Raw genomic sequence first — 20,135 nt, 5'->3', positions numbered from 1 at the left:
AAAAGGTTTTCAAGGGATTAGTCACTGTCATCAGCAAACTTTTTCCCGCTTTTTCCGTGCCGTACTATCTGACATCACGATCATTTTTTCATAAGTAATATATTTTTTCCATTTTAATAGATCTCCTCACTCCTTGTCAGCGACAACAACGAGACAGCTGGAGGAATCCTGTGCCTGGCCGTGCTGTTCCCTCGTGTGACTCAGATGGTAGTTACAGAAAGGTTCAGTGTTTCCTTAGTACATGTTACTGTGTTGACGAAACTGGAAATCAAATAAGGGGCACCAGTGTCAATTCATTGAGAGATGGACTTCCAAATTGTGATGATGATCCAGGTACATGTCTCTTTTAACATTCATACATTTCAACGGTCAATTTCACTTTCCTCCAATACAAGAAAGCGTGTTAAGGTAGTGATATGGCGTAGCATATCGACAGAGGAATATAATCGCCATAAATAACTGAACTAATCCTATATTTTGCTTTGTAGTTAAATCACTTTCCGAATGCCAGAAAAAGCAAGCTGAGGCTCAGTTGTCTTCATCTCTATCATCTCAAGTCATGTGCAAGCCTGACGGATCTTACAGCGATGTACAATGTGACAAGTCATCAGAAGAGTGTTGGTGTGTGGATGGAAAAGGAGAGGAGATTCTTGGAACGAGAAGCCTAGGAGTAGTTAAATGCGCTGCAACAGGTACAGTCGTTTAGGAAGTATCGCAACAGACCGACCATTCAAGCAGGGAAATCAGCTAGCGTCTTTTGCCCCCTTTCTAATATAGTGTAAACAAGTTGTAAAAATAAACATTTGCTAAAAAAATAATAATGCATCTCGTAGATAACAAGTAACTTTTGCGTTGTTTTCTTTATCTAGCACCTTTGTCGGCGTGTCAGGATCGTATTAAAAAGGCATCTGGAGGAGGTTTAGCACTTTGGAATCATGTTCCTTACTGCCGTCCAGATGGAGGTTTCCAAGACGTGCAATGCAACGCCCAGAATGGAAACTGTTGGTGTGTTAATTTAAATGGACTTGAGTACACTGAGACACAGAGCAAGAAAATACCAAATTGTGCCTTAACAGGTAAGCCTTTGGTTGCGATGGTGTTTCAAGAGAAAACATGTCGTTTGCTAAGATACCTGGATCTTGGAGGTCAAATTAAGTTAGACGAGGAGAAGTTACATTTTCAGAAAAAAAAGTGACAACGAGACAACGCCAGGCAGGGTAGTATCCACCTGCCATTCTTGGGTGGGTCCATGTCAATTACTACCATAATAACTGGTTAAAGCCGCATTCGAAACAAAAGCTGCAACCCTGTCAATCTTACATATCCCCCCCCCCTCCCCCTTCCCGTTTTTTTTTTTTTTTTTGATGTTGGTAACGAGAATGGAAAGTAAAACCAGAGTTAAGACGCGACATGAAAAGATAAGGTTCTATGCATTTTTTTTTTTTTTTTCTGCAGCTTGGTACACGCCATGCCAAGCACATAGACAGCAGGTGCTTGGACCCACAGGCATTGCCCCTCTAGGTGTCTATGTTCCTCAATGTAATCCTGATGGAAGCTACAATCATACGCAATGCCAAAGTGGTGGGCCACTCTGTTGGTGTGTTGATGGAAATGGAAAGGAAGTTACTGGCACTCGACAGCCTGGAAATCCAAAATGTGACAAACCAGGTACACCATTTGGCCATATATTTCATATCTTTCCCGCAGTTATCATCCTATAATAAGTTTCGACATGATCCAAACTTTGTAATGTTCCCTTTTTTGAAACAGGAAAGTACCATGGTCACTAACCACAAAAAGTGGTTGTTTGTAACTTTTTTTGTAGATGAAATCACTAGTGTACCCGTGGAACTTGTCTTCCTTTTTGATGGTTCTGGACAAGTCACTGATGCAGATTTCAGTGCCCAAATCGCCATAGCCAAAGACATTGCCGACACTTTTAATATTAGCGAAGGACTTGCACATGTTGGCGCCGCTACATACGGTCAAAACAGTAGAGTTTATTTCACTTTCACTGACCCTCTTGATGGGCCAAATAGGACTGCACGGGCAGTTAAAGAACTCTTTGATAGAACACCTCGTGCTGGAGGAGCCGCAAGACTCGGTCAAGGGCTGAAAATTGTAGATTCCGATTTATTTAGCCCAAAAGGAGGAAGTGTTAACGTTTCAAAGGTTAGTAAGGCAATGTCACAAAAATATGGGGAGTTTATAAAATTTTAATTAGCTGTTGTTCATAATCTAAAGGCATTAATAAATTAGGCCACCTGGATTTAATAATGTGCTTTCATAATAGTGGAGTAGTAAGGTAAATGTTACATTCGTGGAAAGACTGTGCTAAAGCTAACTCTGAAGTTCTTTGGAGGTTGAATATTTCGCATACACAGACAAAAATTACATTTTTGGACTAAAACACATATACTAGTAAAAATAAAATTCAGCCCCTCGAGTCCATAACTTAATGAAGAATACAACGGGACATTGTGTAATATTGAATAATATTTAACGGAATAAAAAGTCGTAAAAAGTGGTTCTCACTTCCTATAACTCTATTTTGCATGGCTTCTTCAGGTTCTAGTGGTCTTTGTCGGAAGTTTTCAAACAAAGGACGGTGAGCAAATTTCCCTGAAAAATGCAGTTTTGGGGTTGATCACCAAAGGCGTAGAGATCATATCGGTTGGTATTGGAGAGAAGATTGACCCAGTCGAATTGACGTCCATTGCTACGGACCCAAAGTATGTTTTCGATCAAGATGCGACGGATCTACTAAAGAGAGCTGTAAAAGATGCGGCCCTTAAGAGACCACCCGTTACATTCCCAGGTAAACGATATCTTTATTAAAAGCCAAACCATAACTACAGTAGCATTACTGAACGTTTTTACCTCTCTACCTAATACAGTTGATACACCCCCAACGCCGTGTCAATTAGATGTTGAAAAGGCTCTCCAAACCCCGTACAGTTCAGATCAATTTGTTCCACGTTGTAAGAAGGATGGAAACTACGAAGAAGTCCAGTGTTCTGATAGCACAGGAGAGTGTTGGTGTGTAGACAGCCTTGGAGTTGAACTACGCGGCACCAGGTCACAAGACATCGTAACCTGTCCTGGAATGGGTATGTATTACAGCGAGGTTGTATTTCAGTCATACGGCAATTCGTGGTATTGTGATGATTTTACGAAAAATTGTTCCACCTCTTTAAATAGGATCTGACCTGACGAGATGCCAACAGGAATACATGCAAGGCCGTTTTAAACCACTCTGTACTCCAGAGGGAGCCTACGAAGATGTACAATGCCAAGGAACAGCCTGTTTCTGTGTGAATGAGAGAGGAGATGAGATTGCACAGTCTAGAACAGAGCTTCCTGTTAAGCCGAACTGCACAACGTCAGGTACCTTTTGTTAAAAATGCAATGAGTTTTTATTCCCATAGTAATCGAGGTGCAAGTTCAATCAAATATACAAAAAGTCTTTGGAATACGAAAAAATACCCGAGCATATCGAAAAACGTTATTTTTTGAGCTTGGAAAAACATAGGTAGGCTATTTTTTTTCATATATGACTGATTTCCTGAAAAGTGCGAATTCCAGAATTATTCGATGTCAAGAAAAGATGAATATGAAAAATTCGAATACCTCACCAGATCAACGACTCACAGTGTGCCAACACCAGTACCAAAGACAAACAAACAGCACTGTGCTAGTTGGGGCATTTATTCCTCGCTGTAAACCAGATGGGAGTTATGAAGATGTTCAATGCCGTGGATCTGTCTGCTACTGTGTGGATAGGAGAGGTAACGAGCTTCGAGGAACGGCAGTAAATATTGGGAAAGGTTCTCCTCTGTGTAAAACTCAAGGTAAGAAGACAGCGAATAATAATCTAGAATATAAAAAATACAATTTTGTCTATATTATAGAGAGGAAACCTTGGCCTTATATGCTAAGAGTCGGATATAGTATTGAAAATGTTTAAGGCACTTTCCAGATTTTTTGGGTTGAGAAAGGCGCCTTCTATTATCTCGAAACTGCCTTCTCCTCACGCGGGTGTAAGAACAAACAAATCCCCTCAGGAAACTTCGCTTGTTCTGAGGGGGGAGGGCTCGTTGTTTGTGGTGGAAAAGACATTTTAACGAGCGAGCCATAACTGCTATGATTTCTTAACAAAACAAGATAGAGCGTACATTTTCTCCTTTTTTGAACTCCTAGGCAAGAATCTTACCTTGTGTCAACGACAGTATCAGGAGTACTGGAAATATCCATCCATGGGTCGGTATGTTCCACGATGTAAACCAGACGGTTCCTTTGATAATGTCCAGTGCTATGGCCCATATTGCTTCTGCACTAATCAAGACGGAAACAAAAGAGGCGGCAGTGTTGTACTGCAAACAGCTAAAATGCCTCTTAGAAGCGACGATTGCCCTGATAGTGGTAAGAGAGATCGTAATATACAGCTATTGTGATTTCTAATATAAACAGAACATGTAACTGCCCTTATGATGGTCCAAAATCTAGTTTTCCTGATTGCAGTTGGAGAGGCGGAATTTGGCTTCCTCCTGTTGACTTTCGTCTCTCCGTTCCTCCAGGCAGGAGACAATAAATGCTAGATAAAGCATAATGGGCACCTAACGTTTAATAGCAATGTTCTGTATTTATTCTATTGCACCACATATCGAGGCGTGGAGTACAATTTTTTTCCTGAGCTGGGAAACTTTTACTCGAAACGGTCTCTGTTAACCATATGAAGCTAATGGTTCAGAGGTTTTCATTGATAGTTTCCATTTAGTTGAGTACTCTCTACTTTCCTTAACTCATGTTAATTCTATGTATGTTTGGCTTCTGCAGAACAAGTACTCACACCTTGTCAAAAGAAGCAGATGGATTTCTATACCTCTCCTCCGGCTGCTAACAAATATTTCCCCCGATGCAGCCCTGAGGGGCTCTATATCCAAGTGCAATGTACCGTACAGGATGACGAGTGTTGGTGTGTTGATGAAGATGGAACAGAGATTCCACAAAGCAGAACAAAGGGTCCCATTAGGTGTCCAAAACCAGGTCATTATATTCATATGCTACTCTAGTGAAGCAATAATTGACTTTAGCAGGATAAGATGGAATTCTCCATTATTCCTGGCGCGTCTCCCTATAATTACCCGATCACTGGCTAACATTAACATTAGCCTATACCATACAAATGCATTTTGTATATTTTCTTTGCGGTGACAGACCTTTGGGGAGTTATTCAACTCCAATCAGCCAGTGAAAATCAAAATGGTTTCCTCTTAAACTGCGGTTGCCTAAGAGAAAACTATTTTATTGATGACGTGGCCGTTGAAAACAACTGAACATGGCTACAAGGCCATTAAAAATATTTCACAATTGGGCGTTGGATGCACGAACATAGAGAGTCAAATTTGTATGTAAACGTTCTTTGTGCTTAAAGTAGACACCAGGGCGGATAACGTTACCCAACAGATAAATCGCTATTCAGTGGATAAGAGTTCAGAAAGCGTGCTGCACTATCCACCGGATAGACATTTATCCAGTGGACAGTGTGATCCACCCTTCAAACAGCTAGGACCTGTTTGTCAGTGCAACGCACTCTGCGCTTATAATCACTGATACTCGTTAAATTAGGCGTTGGCACCTTGATATGGTAAAATTTACAAAACGATTTGTCTTCCATAGACTCCGCACCGGCTTGTCCAGGAAATCAGGTTCAAGATTCTGGATATTTTGCGCACTTTATTCCTGAGTGTAATAACGATGGTGACTACAAGTCAGTACAGTGTGATTACAGATATGGCTACTGTTGGTGCTCTGATAAAAACGGAAATCCTGCTCCAGGGACAACAGTGAGGGGTCATCCCGACTGCAAAGTACCAAGTAGGTTCCAGGGTTATACTGTACATTCGCCTGTCTGTGATCCTGTCATAATCTTTAAAATAATATCATTTTTACCTGAATGAATTTCCACGTTAGGGTAAAAGGCATTTCCCCTCTTTGTGTCTCGGACGCTGAATCAGCAATGAGTCAGCGGAAAGTGTTACAATAATGTATTCGGAATTACAAAACTGAAACTGACATTCTTCTTCCACGTCATTTAGCATGTATTTCGGACCTTTTTAAACTTTTTTCGTTCATGGTGTCTTGCAGGAAAACTGACCATTTGTCAACATCATCTTCATCAGCTGACTGCTTATTCCAGTTTTACTCCAGCTGGAGCCTTTGTTCCAGAATGTAGAAGCGAAGATGGACACTTCAAATCGCTTCAATGTGACCGTTTTAACTCCGTTTGTTTCTGTGTCGAGCACTATTATGGCCACACTTTGGCAGGATCAGTTGGCATTCGACAGCAAGATTGTGTTAAACACGGTGAGAAACTGCTCTTTTTGCTTTAAATTTCCTTCACTCTGAGTTGTTCGTGAACACCATAAACTGAAGAGGAATTAATTGTTTGATGTCTTTTTCAGGATCAAAACCACCACCATCGGTGCCAGATTTCAAAGTAATTCCTCAGTTAGTTGGCAAAGCCCTTTGCGCACGCGCTCGCAAGCAGGCATTGGGTGCGCTTACCTTGTACGTTGTCGGGGTTTATGTTCCGCAATGCAAACCAGACGGTAGTTTTGAAACGGCACAATGTAATCCGTCCACGGGATACTGCTGGTGTGTGGATGAGGCGGGAAGAGAAATGCCTCGCACGCGCACGCGAGGGAAACCAACTTGCAGTAAAGGTAATGAATAATATTAGCACCTGTAATGCTGCGCTCAAGTCCCCAAACCAAAGAGCACTAATTCTTTTCTGTAAAAGTTAGTGAGTACGTAATAAATATTGCTGAACGCGGTTTTTTTTGTTAGGGAGCTATTTGATTTTTTCAATGTCATTTATTAGTCGTTTCATAATTTCATAGCTTTTGATGTAGCACTTGAAGTATCTGTTACGTTAGCGCCAGCCAATACGACATCACGTATAGGACCAGGAATATTTCTCAATGACCCAAAAAGCACACCTTATCAGCTAGTGTGACTTTGTGTTATATTTTTTAGCAAATATGACTCCTTGTGAGATGGACAGTCTCCGTGCTCGTGGCTGGAAAATAAATGGAAAATCTGCTGCAGTTTTTTCACCGGATTGTCGCCCAGATGGTAGTTATGTTCCTGAACAGTGTGACAAATCCAAAGGTCAGTGCTGGTGTGTAGACAAAAAGGGAAATGAGCTTGTGGGAACAAGAGCTGATGGAAGGCGTACATGCACATCTCAAGGTGGGTATAAAATCGGCTTAAATACTTCTTCACAAAGTCTTTTTTCTGTCATACTGTTTTTTTTTTTTGGCAATTGCTTCTCCAAAGGAGCTAAAAGAATATCGACAGCCATTTTCCCTTGCCTAATTTTGATTCGAGAGTTCCCTCGAAAGTTAATATTTCCTTATATTCTCACTTTTTCCTAGCCGGAGAGACAAATTGTCAAAAAGATGGGAAACCAGCTTGCGACAAAGACGGTGCTTACGCCCCAAGACAGTGTGATAACATCACTTGCTGGTGTGTAGACCGACTGGGAAGAGAAATACCCAGGACAAGAACTGTAGACAAAAAAGAACTTCTCAAATGTGATGTGACAGGTGCCTATACTTATTCATGTTACAGATAAAATATGATGTTTTATTACATATACAGTAAAGATTACATGTTATCTTTACACGTGAAAAGATCGCTGTTGCTGTGGTTACTTAAAAAAATTATTGAAGTGAAATTATGTAGTATTTCATTGGCGTTTGTATGATGAAAAGAATATTACATGGCCGCACGGAGATACAAAATTTTTCAACACGAGAGGGGAAATTTCGTATCCCTACGCGGCTATGAAATATCCTCCATTGTTAGAAGAATGTGGTAGCTTATTATCTCACAACATCGCTGCATTTGATACAAATTTATTATGGCAAGCGAGAAAAATATTGCTAAGAGCAATTATTTGCCAAAAGGAGAAAGAGCATTTACTCCAGCTGAGTCTACGCGTAGGTAATTACTGCATTTAGTGTTTTAAAATCAACATTGATTTGAATATTCTATTTAAGTATCTAAAATGATTTTTTTACAACGAACAAAACATTACATTAATTCACCATTAGATATGAATATATCTTCTCGTTTTCCTTCCCGTCGAAGATAAAACTTATCAACGCGAGGCTATTTTATATCTTCTAGAAATTAATTGCTGATGATTTATTAACTACAAAATATGTTCTTCTTTTTTGTGGGGGGCTTTTTCCCTCTTCTTGTTCTATCCCAAAGCTGGATTAACAAAATGCCAAAAGGAACGGCAACGGAGTTTGGGATGGAATGGAAAACCAGCTCTTGGTGTTTTTGTGCCAGAGTGCGATACAAGCGGAAACTTTAAAGCTTCACAATGTCAAGAGGCATCAGGGTTCTGCTGGTGCGTGGATGCTGAAGGGAATGAGATTCCAAGAACCCGTGTTAGAGGACGGGCCATTTGTAGGCCTTCAGGTAAGTTTCTCGCTTTGCGCAACTCGTGTCCTCTGACATGCAATATCCCTCTTAACTCCTCGCTACTTAACAACCAACTTATGTTTTCGCTTGTGGGCAAGGTACTTATATCCTTTTTTCTCAGCATAGTGAAGGATTGTTTGTAAATGCTGCAATCAAGTAACTTGGAGTTTAAAATCTGTCGAATGTCTGGATAAACTGAAATGGTAGTACTTAGGATTTCATTATCTTCCAGTACCTATGTTCACGTTAATACTCAACCAACTTAACAGTCACTAGGTCCCCATGTCAGAGAGAACGTCAAAGGTACCTGGGCTGGAAAGGCCAAGTGACAGGATCCTATCAACCAGTATGTAGCGATGATGGGCGCTATGAGCCTGTTCAGTGTAATGCCACCCACTGTTGGTGCGTAGACACTCATGGATATGAGCTCCCGGGAACACTGCGTTTGAGCTTGGGGATCAATCCACAGACCCCCGACTGCACCAAGACACCAGGTATAATTCACATAATAATGTGCTGAAAAGTAGCCTCACTAAGACCATCTGTACAATCTTGTGTGTTCTGCACGTACTGACTTACCATCCTTATCCAAATTAAATTCAGACATGGAAACTGCGCTTTATCCTAAATGTTTAAATCTTAATTCTGATGTCCCATGGCCCAACTCTGCGCAACCTTTCATTTTCAGCACTTACTGACTTCTTTACTGACTTGCTTACTGACTTACCATCATTATCCAAATTAAAAAAGTCTAAGACATGGAAACTGTTAGAACAATGCATCATCCTAAATGTTTTGTTTTTGTTTTGTCATGTTCCTTGGTCCGTTTAAACCTCTTAATTAACTTAATTATTGGTTTTTAGTCTACTCAGCTAACATAACAACTTGTCAGAGATGGAGAAGCCGTATACTTGATTTACCTGGTTTTCCAGTACCACCTGGTATGTTTATTCCTGACTGTGAACAAGATGGCAGCTTTAGGTCAATCCAATGCTCTGGAAGTACGGGATACTGTTGGTGCGTCACCAAAGATGGATTTATGATTTGGACAACCAGTACAAGAGGACGTCCCAGCTGCGATAAGAAGGGTAGGTGTATGTTTGGCGTCACAGTAAAGTATATTTTGGAAAAGAAAAACATTTGCCACTGCGTTTATGAAGCTTGTAGGCTAAATATCTTTGGTTCATCAAGCTATTCTTTGGTAATTTATATGTCTATAACTGAAATACGACCTCGCCAATATCTTGCATAGGGCCAACTAAATGTGTTAAAGAACAACAGTTGGTAGAAGCACTTAAGAGTCAAAATGGAAATGGGAAAGACTTTACCCTTGTTTGCAATCCCTCCGGTGGATATGAAAGAATGCAGTGTGACGCCTCTATTGGAGAATGCTGGTGTGTTGACAAAATGGGCAACGAGGAACCAGGAACTCGTGTCAGGGGTAACAAACAATATTGCGATGCGCCAGGTAGGATGGGTCATTTACGTTGTTCATATAACCTATCCGAATCACGAATTCTTTCACACTTTGATGAATAAGTTTCAGTTAATAATATTGTTCTTAAGATAAAGGATTGAAATGTATCGCGGTATTTCGCGATTTTCTATTAATCCTCTCTTCAAGACGACTAGAAGTGCAGAATACTAAATGTCGATCGCGATCTAAAGTTGAGGCAACTCTGAAGTTGTTAGTGATTCTATACAGTGGGAAAAACTATCAAACGTTCAGTTATCGTGATGACGACGATGAACAAATACATCTTCTATAACAACTTTCATTTGTTATCAGCTAATCTGTCCCCATGCCTAAGGGAACTGAGGAGGGCTCTTGGTTACACCAAAGCGGTGATCAAGGAACGCTTTAAGCCGCGCTGTAAGACTGATGGATCGTACGAGAAGATGCAATGTTTAAAAACTGGGGCGAGTAAAGAAACATGTTGGTGTGTGGATAATGATGGAAAAGAGATAATTGGTTCACGTGTCTTAGGCAAGGCATACTGTGATCCCGATACAGGTAAGGAAAGTTTAACCAAGACTCGTTTTCTCTGCCCCTTATCACTAGTTACAACCTAGATATCGGCTAAATCCAGGACCTCATAGAGAACCTGCTGAATCTTTTTGTTAAGGAAAACTGACATCTTTTCCCTATTTCAGTGATACCCACTATGTGTCAGAAACAACGCCGGCTTGCCCTGGGATGGGACAACAAACCAAAGGATGGCGTCTTTGTGCCAGATTGCGGTTCAGAAGGAGCCTACAAGCCAGTCCAATGCTTGCGATCAGAAGGCCCGTGCTGGTGCGTCAACGAAAATGGGATAGAAATACCTGGAACACGAGCTGAAAAAGGGAAGCCGGCCGATTGCTCAGGTAAAGAACTCCTTTGGTCAGGAGATTTTTTGTTCTGTCGGAAGTGTTTTCCTATTTTGTGTTCGTTTGTTTATTTTTAGCTCATTCATACTGAAAGCAATGAATGAGGTATCGTGTTGGAGCAGATGTTGACGGATGTTGTCGACCGTGGACAGAAGTTGTTTTCCGCGGACAGAAGTTGCATTGTGGACCGTGAACGGAAGTAGTCTCGCATGCTAAAATCACGTTTTCGAACTTCTGAAAATGCAACTTGAATCGAGAAGCCGAAATGTTCACACCTAAGGGACCCGCAGCGGGTTCATTTCAATACACGCTGTGACCACGCGAAAGAGCAAAGAGGTAGCCATATTAGTAAGCCGCGCATTTGCGTTCGTCTTCAGTTGGTGTAAAGTAATCATTGCTCTATCATTGTGCTTTTCCTCGTGAGCTTCTCAACATGCAGTCCACATATCAATCATAGCGGCCAAGACAGTCTCACTAGAATTTTTTTTTCGAGCTCGGTATATTTCGGTCCGGACTTGAGGCTCGCTCGGACAAAAACAGCAATACCAATCCGGTCAGTACAAAATGCAGACTGCAGACTTCTGACCGGGTACAAAATGCAGACTAGGTACAAAGTGCAGACTGCACACTAGATACAAAATGCAGACTGAGAATTTATACTGTTTTTTCTTCTGATACGTGATAACATGTCATCTTACAACTTATCGCGCGTCGTGCAATCGCTTTTCCGCGATCACCTTTCACGATTATTTGCTCTATTGTGGAGTATTTCTTGCCCGTTTCATGATAACAATCGTTCTTAATATAATTTCAAGCCTTGATATAGATATTGTTAAATGGAATTCAACATAGTTAACGATTAGGAGCAAATCTGGTCTGCTGCGTTTGGCTAACGTATTGTTAGCGTATTAGCACTTTTGTAGCGTTTGCCTAGCGTTTGTGTGCGTTCTTTAGCGTTGTAGCAACATGGTAGCTGTTGGTGGCCTGAGGCCGGCCGTGTCCAGTGGTTACCTTTGTCTGTGCATGCGTTGGTTCTCCCATGTGCTATGGCCGCTTTACTAAAAACAGAAGAAAAGGAATATTTCACAATAGTGCAAATGATCGTAAAAGATGAGGGTTACCAATATTTTGCTGCTAGAGCAATATTTGATGCCTGATTATGCCCATCCGACCTCCAGCCCACACAACCTTTTTTCCAATTCTCATCACGACGAACGCACAAGTTTTCTTGTCCCACAACTACCCGAAAATAAAAGAAAATTTGTTCCAGAAGTCCTGAAAGTTCACATAAACCGAATTCAACTGTACCCATATTCAACAAGTCCAAGAAATCGATACAAACTTAAACCATAACATGAATGAGCTGGCTCCAAGAGGTGCTTTTAGTTAGGGGAAGGGCTAAAGCAACTAACCTAAACAGTAATTGATTGGTTAGGTGTTCGTCGACAGTGAAATTTCTTTCAGTTCTAAAGTAATAAATGCAAGGGAGACGTTATCAGAGACCTTACAATTGATCTGTATTTCGGTTTTGTTTGGTCAACAGAGTTAGACTATGGAGGAGCAAAAAAACCAACTCGCTGTCTCTTGGACAGAGCACGATCACTGACACTAGATGTCACTCCTTCAAATGGCAACTACATACCCAAGTGCAAAGATGACGGAAGCTATGATCCAGTACAATGTCACGTCGCCCTAAATCAATGCTGGTGTGTGGATCGGTTTGGTAACGAGCTCCATGGCACGAGACAAACTAGTGGAACGCCTGATTGTAGCGACGTCGGTGAGTACAATGTCCACCTACGAATTGGATGGTTTGGAACTTGAAGCAAAACAAAACTGCAAGTGCACACTACTAAATCAATGTCAAAAAAGGAATAAATCTTTTGTTATTATGTGAAAAAGGCGGCCAATGTGTTGCAAGTGCTGTTTTGTCTCTTATCGAGAGAAACAGCGACTGCTCATCAGAAGACAGTATTGTTCATTCGTAATCTGCAGCTATCGTCTTACACGTCCAACTATTTACGACTTAAAGTCAGAGTAATGCATATCATGACGTTTTGAAATGTCAAGTGAAACCTATCAGTGATCACTGGCACCAAATGACTTCTTGTAGAGATATTAATCAGCTCTCTACGACTAAAATCATCCGTTCTGCTCTTAGAGGCCTCCAATATCTAACCGCCCTGCACCTGCTGGAATAGGATTTTCAGGAACTGGTTGTTGAACCATTTGTTTACCTGACTATTTTCAGAGCTATATGATTATTAATTTCTAACTCTAATGTAGATTCTAAGTTAACCCTGTGCCAGAGGAAAAGAATGGATATCTTACACAGTGTTAGTTCATTTGGTCATTATGTGCCAACGTGCTCAAAGGACAATTCGTACGAAAATGTCCAGTGCCATCCTTCGACTGGCTACTGTTGGTGTGTTGACCAGAACGGAAATGAGTGGCGTGGAACAAGAGGAAAGGGAAGGCCTCTTTGTGATCATACCGGTAAGCTACTAGATATCAAATAAAATGCTACACTGTTCTCTATCTTAAATTCCCACGCTTTTCATCCCAGTGCCTATGCACAGTAACAAAATTAGCTTTCATACAGGGAGATGGAAAACGTGCCTTAACCTCCTTACAAATACAATCATTAGAATGTACATGTTCCTAAAAGCATTCTCTTGGTGTGATGGGCTTGTGAATGATAGATTTTTATCCATAAGCTGTATAAGAAAAAAAACTTACTTTTATCGAATATGTTCTGGAATTCCAATTGATGCCCTTCATTTTTTCAGCTGGTTTGACGCCTTGTTTTAAGGAGCGTTACGACGCCTTTGGCTTAGATAGAATACCTCCTCCTGGTCGCTTCATACCCGAATGTACGCGGTTAGGAGAATACAAAAGACTGCAATGCAGCGGTTCAACTGGCTATTGCTGGTGCGTAGAAAGAAACGGGAAAGAAATAAGAGGAACACGGAAGAGAGGAAGTCCGCCTCACTGCCTCAAAGATGGTAAGTCCTCAATTACGATCCCTTCATTTACCTATTTGATAGGCTCGATATCTGTATGGTTTTGCTACATAAGTCTAATTTTTCATTTTCTTTATTAACTTTGTATTTGATAGGCCAACTACCTAGATGTCTGCGTGAACGTCAGTTTGCCCTGGGCTGGCATGATGTTGTTGTCCCTGGACTGTTCATCCCTGAATGCACTACTGACGGAAAATATGAACAAATCCAGTGTAACCCCTCGTCTGGGTATTGTTGGTGCAGTGACAGCGAGGGTCATGCTTATACTGATACGAAAGTTCGTGGGAAACCTGACTGCTCCAATTTACCAGGTAAGCAACGAACCTGCTTCACAAACGGTGGCCTTGGGGTTAGAGCTGGACTCTTTATCAAGAGGTAGTGGTAGGCGCCCTGAACATGGCGCAAAATGTATTTTGGTGTGAGACAGTTTACCACATCACCATACCCTTTTCAACCAGGAGTACATCTTGATGCCAGAAAACCGTGTTGGAAACCTGAAAACTCCTGGAGGCTACATGCAATAGACTCACATTGCTTCTAGAAGGAGTCGCTTTTTCGTAGTCGCTTAGTATTGTAGATTCTAGTTATGAACATTGGTACACATGGCTCTAATAAGCTTGTTTTCGCCAGGTCGTTAGCATTTTGATTTAGCACGTCTGAAAGTTTTTTTAGGGACTCACCATATTGAAGATAATAAACGTTTCCGACATGTATCTGATAAAAATTTGTCCAAAAAAAATTCATCATCCTTCAATTAATTATAATTCACACTGTGATCGACTGTAACTAACCTCTTTCAGGTGACGTGGGCAATTGTATTAAAGATCAAGTTCAAGCAAGTGTATGGTCAGCAGATTTCGCCATCGTTTTCTCTCCTGAATGCAATAAGGATGGCAGTTTCAGAAGGGTACAGTGCCAAAAGTCGACTGGATACTGTTGGTGTGTCGATCGCAGAGGAAATGAACTCTGGGGAACGAGGATCAAAGGGCAACCAGACTGTGGCAATATCAGTGAGTAATCTCGAGGCCGTGTTGGAAAGACATGAAAATTTATTTTAATATTAAGATGAAATCTTCGTTCTAGAAAAATTGCGGTATCAATATGGATGTGAACAGCAATACGGGCGTATGAAAGTAAAAACATAACTTCAAGTTAAGTCGAGTGTGATGTGCATTTAAGAGCACGTAAGGTGGCCCAATAACACGTTCAACATTTCCGTACTAATCTTTTCCATAATGTTCATACTGCTTGAGAAAAAGAAAGTTTGCTTAACATCTTTCTGTGTTTTTCAACATAGGTGGAAAGAAAACAACCTGCGAAATGGAAAGCAGTGAAGGTTCGCAAGTTCAGCAGACTCGTTTCCAGATCACTCGCTTTATCCCCCTCTGTGATAGATATGGTGGTTACCGAAATGTCCAGTGTGGACCTCTCGGGGAATGTTGGTGTGTGGATCGATACGGTAATGAGTTGCCAAGAACAAAGACCAAAGGAGTGCCTCACTGCGGAGCAGATGGTTAGTCCTGCCGAAAATTATACTTATTCACTTTGCCGCTTTTGGATGAAATTGGCGAGAAACTATGTAGCTAAATTTATGAAAGGTGCTCGCAATAACGAAAAAATATGTGAATTTTTCGCCAGTGTAAAAAAATGAGACATTGGCATTCCATTGTTCCGGACATATTCGATATATCTATATACATTTAATCTCTTTTTATTTCACCACAAATAGTTGGACTTAAGCGTTGCCAAAAAGAAAGGCTTGCTGCATTAGCATTAAGAGGAACAGCCCCGCCTGGTGCATTTGTACCACAATGTAAAAACGATGGCGAGTTCAAACCAGTCCAGTGTGCACCAACTGGGGACGAGTGTTGGTGTGTAGATCACAATGGCAGACCTATTCCAAGGACGACGTCAACCGGCCAACTGAGCTGTGCCGACGCAGGTTTGTCTGATAAGAATACTTAATCTTGAGTACATCCAGGTAAAAGAAAATTCAAAACAATATAATGTTCGGTCAACAATATTAAAAAAGGCAGAATCGACAAGTGTGAGCCTACTTCCCCTAAATTCAGTCTTTCCTTGTCGAACCGCTTAAAATAAAACATGTAATTAAAGAAACGGGTTGCGCGTGGCCAAATCTTTGATCGATATGCGTTACTTACCCAAAATTGAGCTCATATTTTCCTTAAAAATCCTGCACCGAGTGCCTCAGGTCTGAGAGGAAAATACTGCAAACTAGATAGCAGTGAGTATCACTAATTTCAAGGTATCATGTCCTATTCTCTATACAGCCGGTCTAACCGAATGTCAGCTCGATAGACTGCATGCGGCTGGCAGACCTGGCGAATTTCAACCTGAGTGCACTAGCGATGGACAGTATAAACCTGTGCAATGTGAAAACGGTATCTGTTGGTGCGTGGATCGGTTTGGTAATGAAATTTATGGAACGAAGACTTATGGAGCTCCCCAATCAAGGTGCCCCAACAAATCCTCGCCAGGTATTTGGTACTTTTTATTCAACACAGGCTCTTTTCACAGATTATTGTGTTCAAATTTTACCATTATTCTGCTAAGGAAATAAAAGAGCCTTGAAATTAAGAACGGCCTAGGAAGACATTGGGGCTTTGTTTCAGCCAGATTGATGGAAGACAAAAGTGCTTTAGGGTTATCAAGGAGAACTGATCGTATATTCGACCTCGCTACATTTAGGTGTAAAGACTAATTGCCAGAAGGAGAGGCAAATAAGACAACTGCAACCAGTGGTTTCAATGAAGATGCCTCTTCAGTTCCTAAGACCAAGTGGCCCGTGGTGGTCTATGGTGAGGTGCGATGGTAATGGGGGCTACCGCCCTGTACAGTGTCACCGAGGCACTCCGGTGTGTTGGTGTGTCGATAAGTATGGACGAGAGATACCCAGGACTAGATTATCGGGAAAGCCTACATGTGGACCAACGGGTACGTATCTAACCCTGGAGAAGACTATAAAGTCAACCCATGTCTGTGATAATTAACTGCATTGTAATCATATCACATTTGCAGCTGGGCTCACAATGTGTCAAAAAGAACGTCAAGCAGCTCTGGGTTGGAGAGGAATACCAGCAGTTGGAAAATTCGTTCCATCGTGTCAACCAGATGGAGAATACCAGGTTGTTCAATGTAGCCCATCGACTGGTTTCTGTTGGTGCGTTGATAAGAATGGAATTGAGAAACAGGGTACTAGAACTCGTGGCGCACCAAGTTGCGGGCTAATGGGTTAGTACATTGTAGACCGTTTCTGTGCATTCAGCTGATTCTCCATTTGATTTATTGGATATTTGTTCATTTGTTTTCTTAGCTCACTTGAAAAGGTGTCAGAAAGAACGAAGAACAGCATTAGGTCCATTAGGAAGTGCACCACCTGGACGATTTGCCCCAGAATGTGACAGTAAGGGCCAGTACATCAGTGTACAGTGCTACACTGCAACTGGCTACTGCTGGTGCGTAGACTCGCTAGGTCGAGAAGTTCCTGGAACAAGGAAAAAGGGAAGAGTCAGCTGCCCAGATAAAGGTTGTTGTTTTCATTTTGTATTCATTACTAGAGCTTCACTAAATTTAGGGTTTTTGGTAAAAGAAAAGAAAGCTTTTATCAAAGGTCCTTCTAGTGCACTGCTTTATGTAATATTGGGCTAAAGCTTAACCCATGTTTCATGATTTTCGAGGTGACGTTTAGCTCCTCTGCTGTTCCTGTAAGAAGGCAAGAGCGTACTGAAGGACGACTGAATGTTACCTTGACGGTTTCTGTTTTTTAAACAACTCTAAAATTATCTTCATCAACCCTATTCCGTTTTCTTGCAGTGGAGCGCAATAATTGCAATTACGAAAGAGAAAGGTTGGTTAAATCTGGAATACCAGACGTACCATTACCTTATTGCGATCGTCAAGGAAGTTATAAGAAAGTGCAATGCACCTACCTTTGGCAGTCTAATGAATGTTGGTGTGCCGACAGCAAAGGAAATGCTTATTGGAATACGTCTGTGATGAACGAAGTTCCTGACTGTTCCGAAGGAGGTACTCAGTAATCAGATTGTTCCAGATTACAATTCTGATTGACAATAATATATTTCACCAATTTGATAATGAAATTTCTCCATTTACAAAGCTTGCCAAATTTCAAGATTAAAGCCTGCTCCAAGTGACTGCTACGCGATTTCATATGGTACTCTGAAAAATGCCATAAGTTAAACATAACTGCGGTATTTTGTGACTAAGCAAAAATTATATGGTAAGGTCGAAGATAAATTTTAGGAGTATATTTGAAAGATAATTTTTAGACATTCTTAAAACACTCGCACTACTAACGTCCTTGAATTACATTCTAGTGCTGAGCAAGCTCCGAACTGAATGCCAAAAGAAAAGAGACGATGCCCTTAACTTCCGTACAGTGAATATCAATATCAACAGAGATGTTCCTCAGTGCAAACCAGATGGTAGTTACGATGATATTCAGTGCTCAGCGACCACGGGACGATGTTGGTGTGTGTACTATAACAATTTGCCTGTCTTGGGTACTGAAACAGATGCAAAACCATACTGTCCACAAACGGGTAAATAATTAGATTTTTTACTGGCTTGGATTTATTGACTGGTTGTACTTCAATACGTGACTCCAGTTCAAATGAACTGTTAGATAAATTTAACTTTACGTGTGGTGATTTATGACATTTTCCATACGCTCGTAGCGTTTCTCTCAGTTTGTCAAAGGTTCTCACAAAATATACAGCTTAAAAAGGTCTTTTGGCAACCGTAACTGCAAAACTTACCCTCATATTTACATGCGAATTTTTGTTTGATTCTTCAAGCTGGGTTAACCCCGTGCTTAGCAGAGCGTATTAATGCAGAAGGTTACACTGGTTCAACTCTTCCCGGTCGTTATTCACCCGACTGTGATAGAGATGGTAATTACAAACCCTTGCAATGTCACATTGCCAGTGCTGTCTGTTGGTGCGTTGATAACCAGGGACAAGAAATACCAGGTACCAGGGGAAAACGGAGAAAACAATGTCCAATACCAGGTAATTCTTAACAATTTTTAATACATTCCTGCCTTTTACTTTGCTCGACTCTGAGCTAAAGGACTAGGTCTTATCACTATTTTCTATTTACTGGATCTTTCTAGTACTCTGTTTGAAACAGTTTTAAAAAGCTTATGAGAGTCTTAGAAAAAAGATTGTGATTATTTGATAATATCTAGGCGTCCAACAAACAAAATGTCAGGATCAAAGAGAACGAGCCCTCCAAAAGGGAGCCCTTGGAAGTTTTATTCCAAAATGTACAGAGGATGGCAGTTTCGAAAAGATTCAGTGTCACGGCTCGTTTTGTTACTGTGTTGACAAGGATGGCAATGAGATCTCTGGAACCAAAACAAGTCTCCCTGGTGCACCTAATTGCCTTGTTCCAAAACCAACAGATGAGGGTAGGTGGAGCACTTTGACTGTATTAAATTTTAAAATGTTTTATTAAGAATAGCTTAAGTCAAAATAATCAGTTTTATTTTTCCGTGATAAGGGCTTATGTTGAGAGCAAATCAATACAAATTCCTCTTGGTTCTAGAAACAACAGCGCTTGGATATCTTTAAATTTTTTTCAAATGAATGCGTTAAGTAACTTTGTCGCCATCATCAATAACGTTTCTTGTAGATCCAACGAAAAGCTTATGTAAGGAAAAGTACCGCCAAGCTATGGAAAATTACAATATTGGCACGTTTGTTCCGCAATGCAAATCAGATGGCCGATATGAAGAGGTGCAGTGTGGAGCTGGATGGGACTATTGCTGGTGTGTCGATTCAATTGGCAGAGAAATCTCTGGAACAAGAAGAAAGGGGTGGCCTCAGTGTGGTAAGACGTGTGCTGTTAGTAATACAATTAGTATCCCTCCTCTTGTATGGTTTTGATTTGTATGGTGAACCATGCATGCTTAAGTGTGTCTTATCAGCTTTTTAGGCTGCCGAACCGACTCTATTCGCAGCTTAAAGGAAATAGCTTTCTCTTCTTGAACTCGGCTTGGCGACGAGGCTTTTATTTACCCATCGAGGAGACTGTCATAATATATGGGTGGGGGAAAATCGGGCTGTCTTTTAACAGCGGACAGCAATTTACTAAAACCTTCAGTGGAATAGAAGTTTGTAGTACCGTATCATGGCACCTGAGATTTCATGAATGCCTGCCGTTTGAATAATAGTGATAAAAAGCTGTCATTCAATTGCA

General features: G+C 41.0%; 1 protein-coding gene across 17 annotated transcripts in view; it reads left to right on the top strand.

Annotated features, from left to right (window-relative positions):
• LOC113685872 (uncharacterized) overlaps nucleotides 1-20,135 on the top strand; it is a 100,191-nt gene that overhangs the window by 29,507 nt on the left and 50,549 nt on the right. For all 17 annotated transcript variants that reach the window (XM_089199377.1, XM_089199369.1, XM_089199370.1 and 14 more), the window contains exons 41-78: nucleotides 121-333; nucleotides 489-692; nucleotides 870-1,076; nucleotides 1,456-1,668; nucleotides 1,826-2,172; nucleotides 2,569-2,818; nucleotides 2,898-3,110; nucleotides 3,202-3,387; nucleotides 3,639-3,851; nucleotides 4,201-4,422; nucleotides 4,837-5,046; nucleotides 5,680-5,877; nucleotides 6,148-6,366; nucleotides 6,465-6,725; nucleotides 7,039-7,254; nucleotides 7,440-7,610; nucleotides 8,284-8,496; nucleotides 8,769-8,993; nucleotides 9,363-9,587; nucleotides 9,752-9,967; nucleotides 10,289-10,513; nucleotides 10,654-10,866; nucleotides 12,413-12,649; nucleotides 13,156-13,365; nucleotides 13,659-13,874; nucleotides 13,988-14,203; nucleotides 14,693-14,902; nucleotides 15,190-15,405; nucleotides 15,622-15,834; nucleotides 16,184-16,390; nucleotides 16,602-16,847; nucleotides 16,932-17,144; nucleotides 17,227-17,439; nucleotides 17,727-17,939; nucleotides 18,251-18,475; nucleotides 18,731-18,943; nucleotides 19,123-19,344; nucleotides 19,569-19,766. In XM_089199377.1, the coding sequence (XP_089055503.1) occupies nucleotides 121-333; nucleotides 489-692; nucleotides 870-1,076; nucleotides 1,456-1,668; nucleotides 1,826-2,172; nucleotides 2,569-2,818; nucleotides 2,898-3,110; nucleotides 3,202-3,387; nucleotides 3,639-3,851; nucleotides 4,201-4,422; nucleotides 4,837-5,046; nucleotides 5,680-5,877; nucleotides 6,148-6,366; nucleotides 6,465-6,725; nucleotides 7,039-7,254; nucleotides 7,440-7,610; nucleotides 8,284-8,496; nucleotides 8,769-8,993; nucleotides 9,363-9,587; nucleotides 9,752-9,967; nucleotides 10,289-10,513; nucleotides 10,654-10,866; nucleotides 12,413-12,649; nucleotides 13,156-13,365; nucleotides 13,659-13,874; nucleotides 13,988-14,203; nucleotides 14,693-14,902; nucleotides 15,190-15,405; nucleotides 15,622-15,834; nucleotides 16,184-16,390; nucleotides 16,602-16,847; nucleotides 16,932-17,144; nucleotides 17,227-17,439; nucleotides 17,727-17,939; nucleotides 18,251-18,475; nucleotides 18,731-18,943; nucleotides 19,123-19,344; nucleotides 19,569-19,766 (8,328 nt within the window). The remainder of the gene's footprint in view (nucleotides 1-120; nucleotides 334-488; nucleotides 693-869; nucleotides 1,077-1,455; nucleotides 1,669-1,825; nucleotides 2,173-2,568; nucleotides 2,819-2,897; nucleotides 3,111-3,201; nucleotides 3,388-3,638; nucleotides 3,852-4,200; nucleotides 4,423-4,836; nucleotides 5,047-5,679; nucleotides 5,878-6,147; nucleotides 6,367-6,464; nucleotides 6,726-7,038; nucleotides 7,255-7,439; nucleotides 7,611-8,283; nucleotides 8,497-8,768; nucleotides 8,994-9,362; nucleotides 9,588-9,751; nucleotides 9,968-10,288; nucleotides 10,514-10,653; nucleotides 10,867-12,412; nucleotides 12,650-13,155; nucleotides 13,366-13,658; nucleotides 13,875-13,987; nucleotides 14,204-14,692; nucleotides 14,903-15,189; nucleotides 15,406-15,621; nucleotides 15,835-16,183; nucleotides 16,391-16,601; nucleotides 16,848-16,931; nucleotides 17,145-17,226; nucleotides 17,440-17,726; nucleotides 17,940-18,250; nucleotides 18,476-18,730; nucleotides 18,944-19,122; nucleotides 19,345-19,568; nucleotides 19,767-20,135) is intronic.

This window comes from Pocillopora damicornis, chromosome 3 (genome assembly GCF_964200805.1).
Source record: "Pocillopora damicornis chromosome 3, jaPocDami1.2, whole genome shotgun sequence".
Taxonomy (NCBI): domain Eukaryota; kingdom Metazoa; phylum Cnidaria; class Anthozoa; order Scleractinia; family Pocilloporidae; genus Pocillopora; species Pocillopora damicornis.
This window is presented reverse-complemented; position numbering and strand designations above follow the sequence as displayed.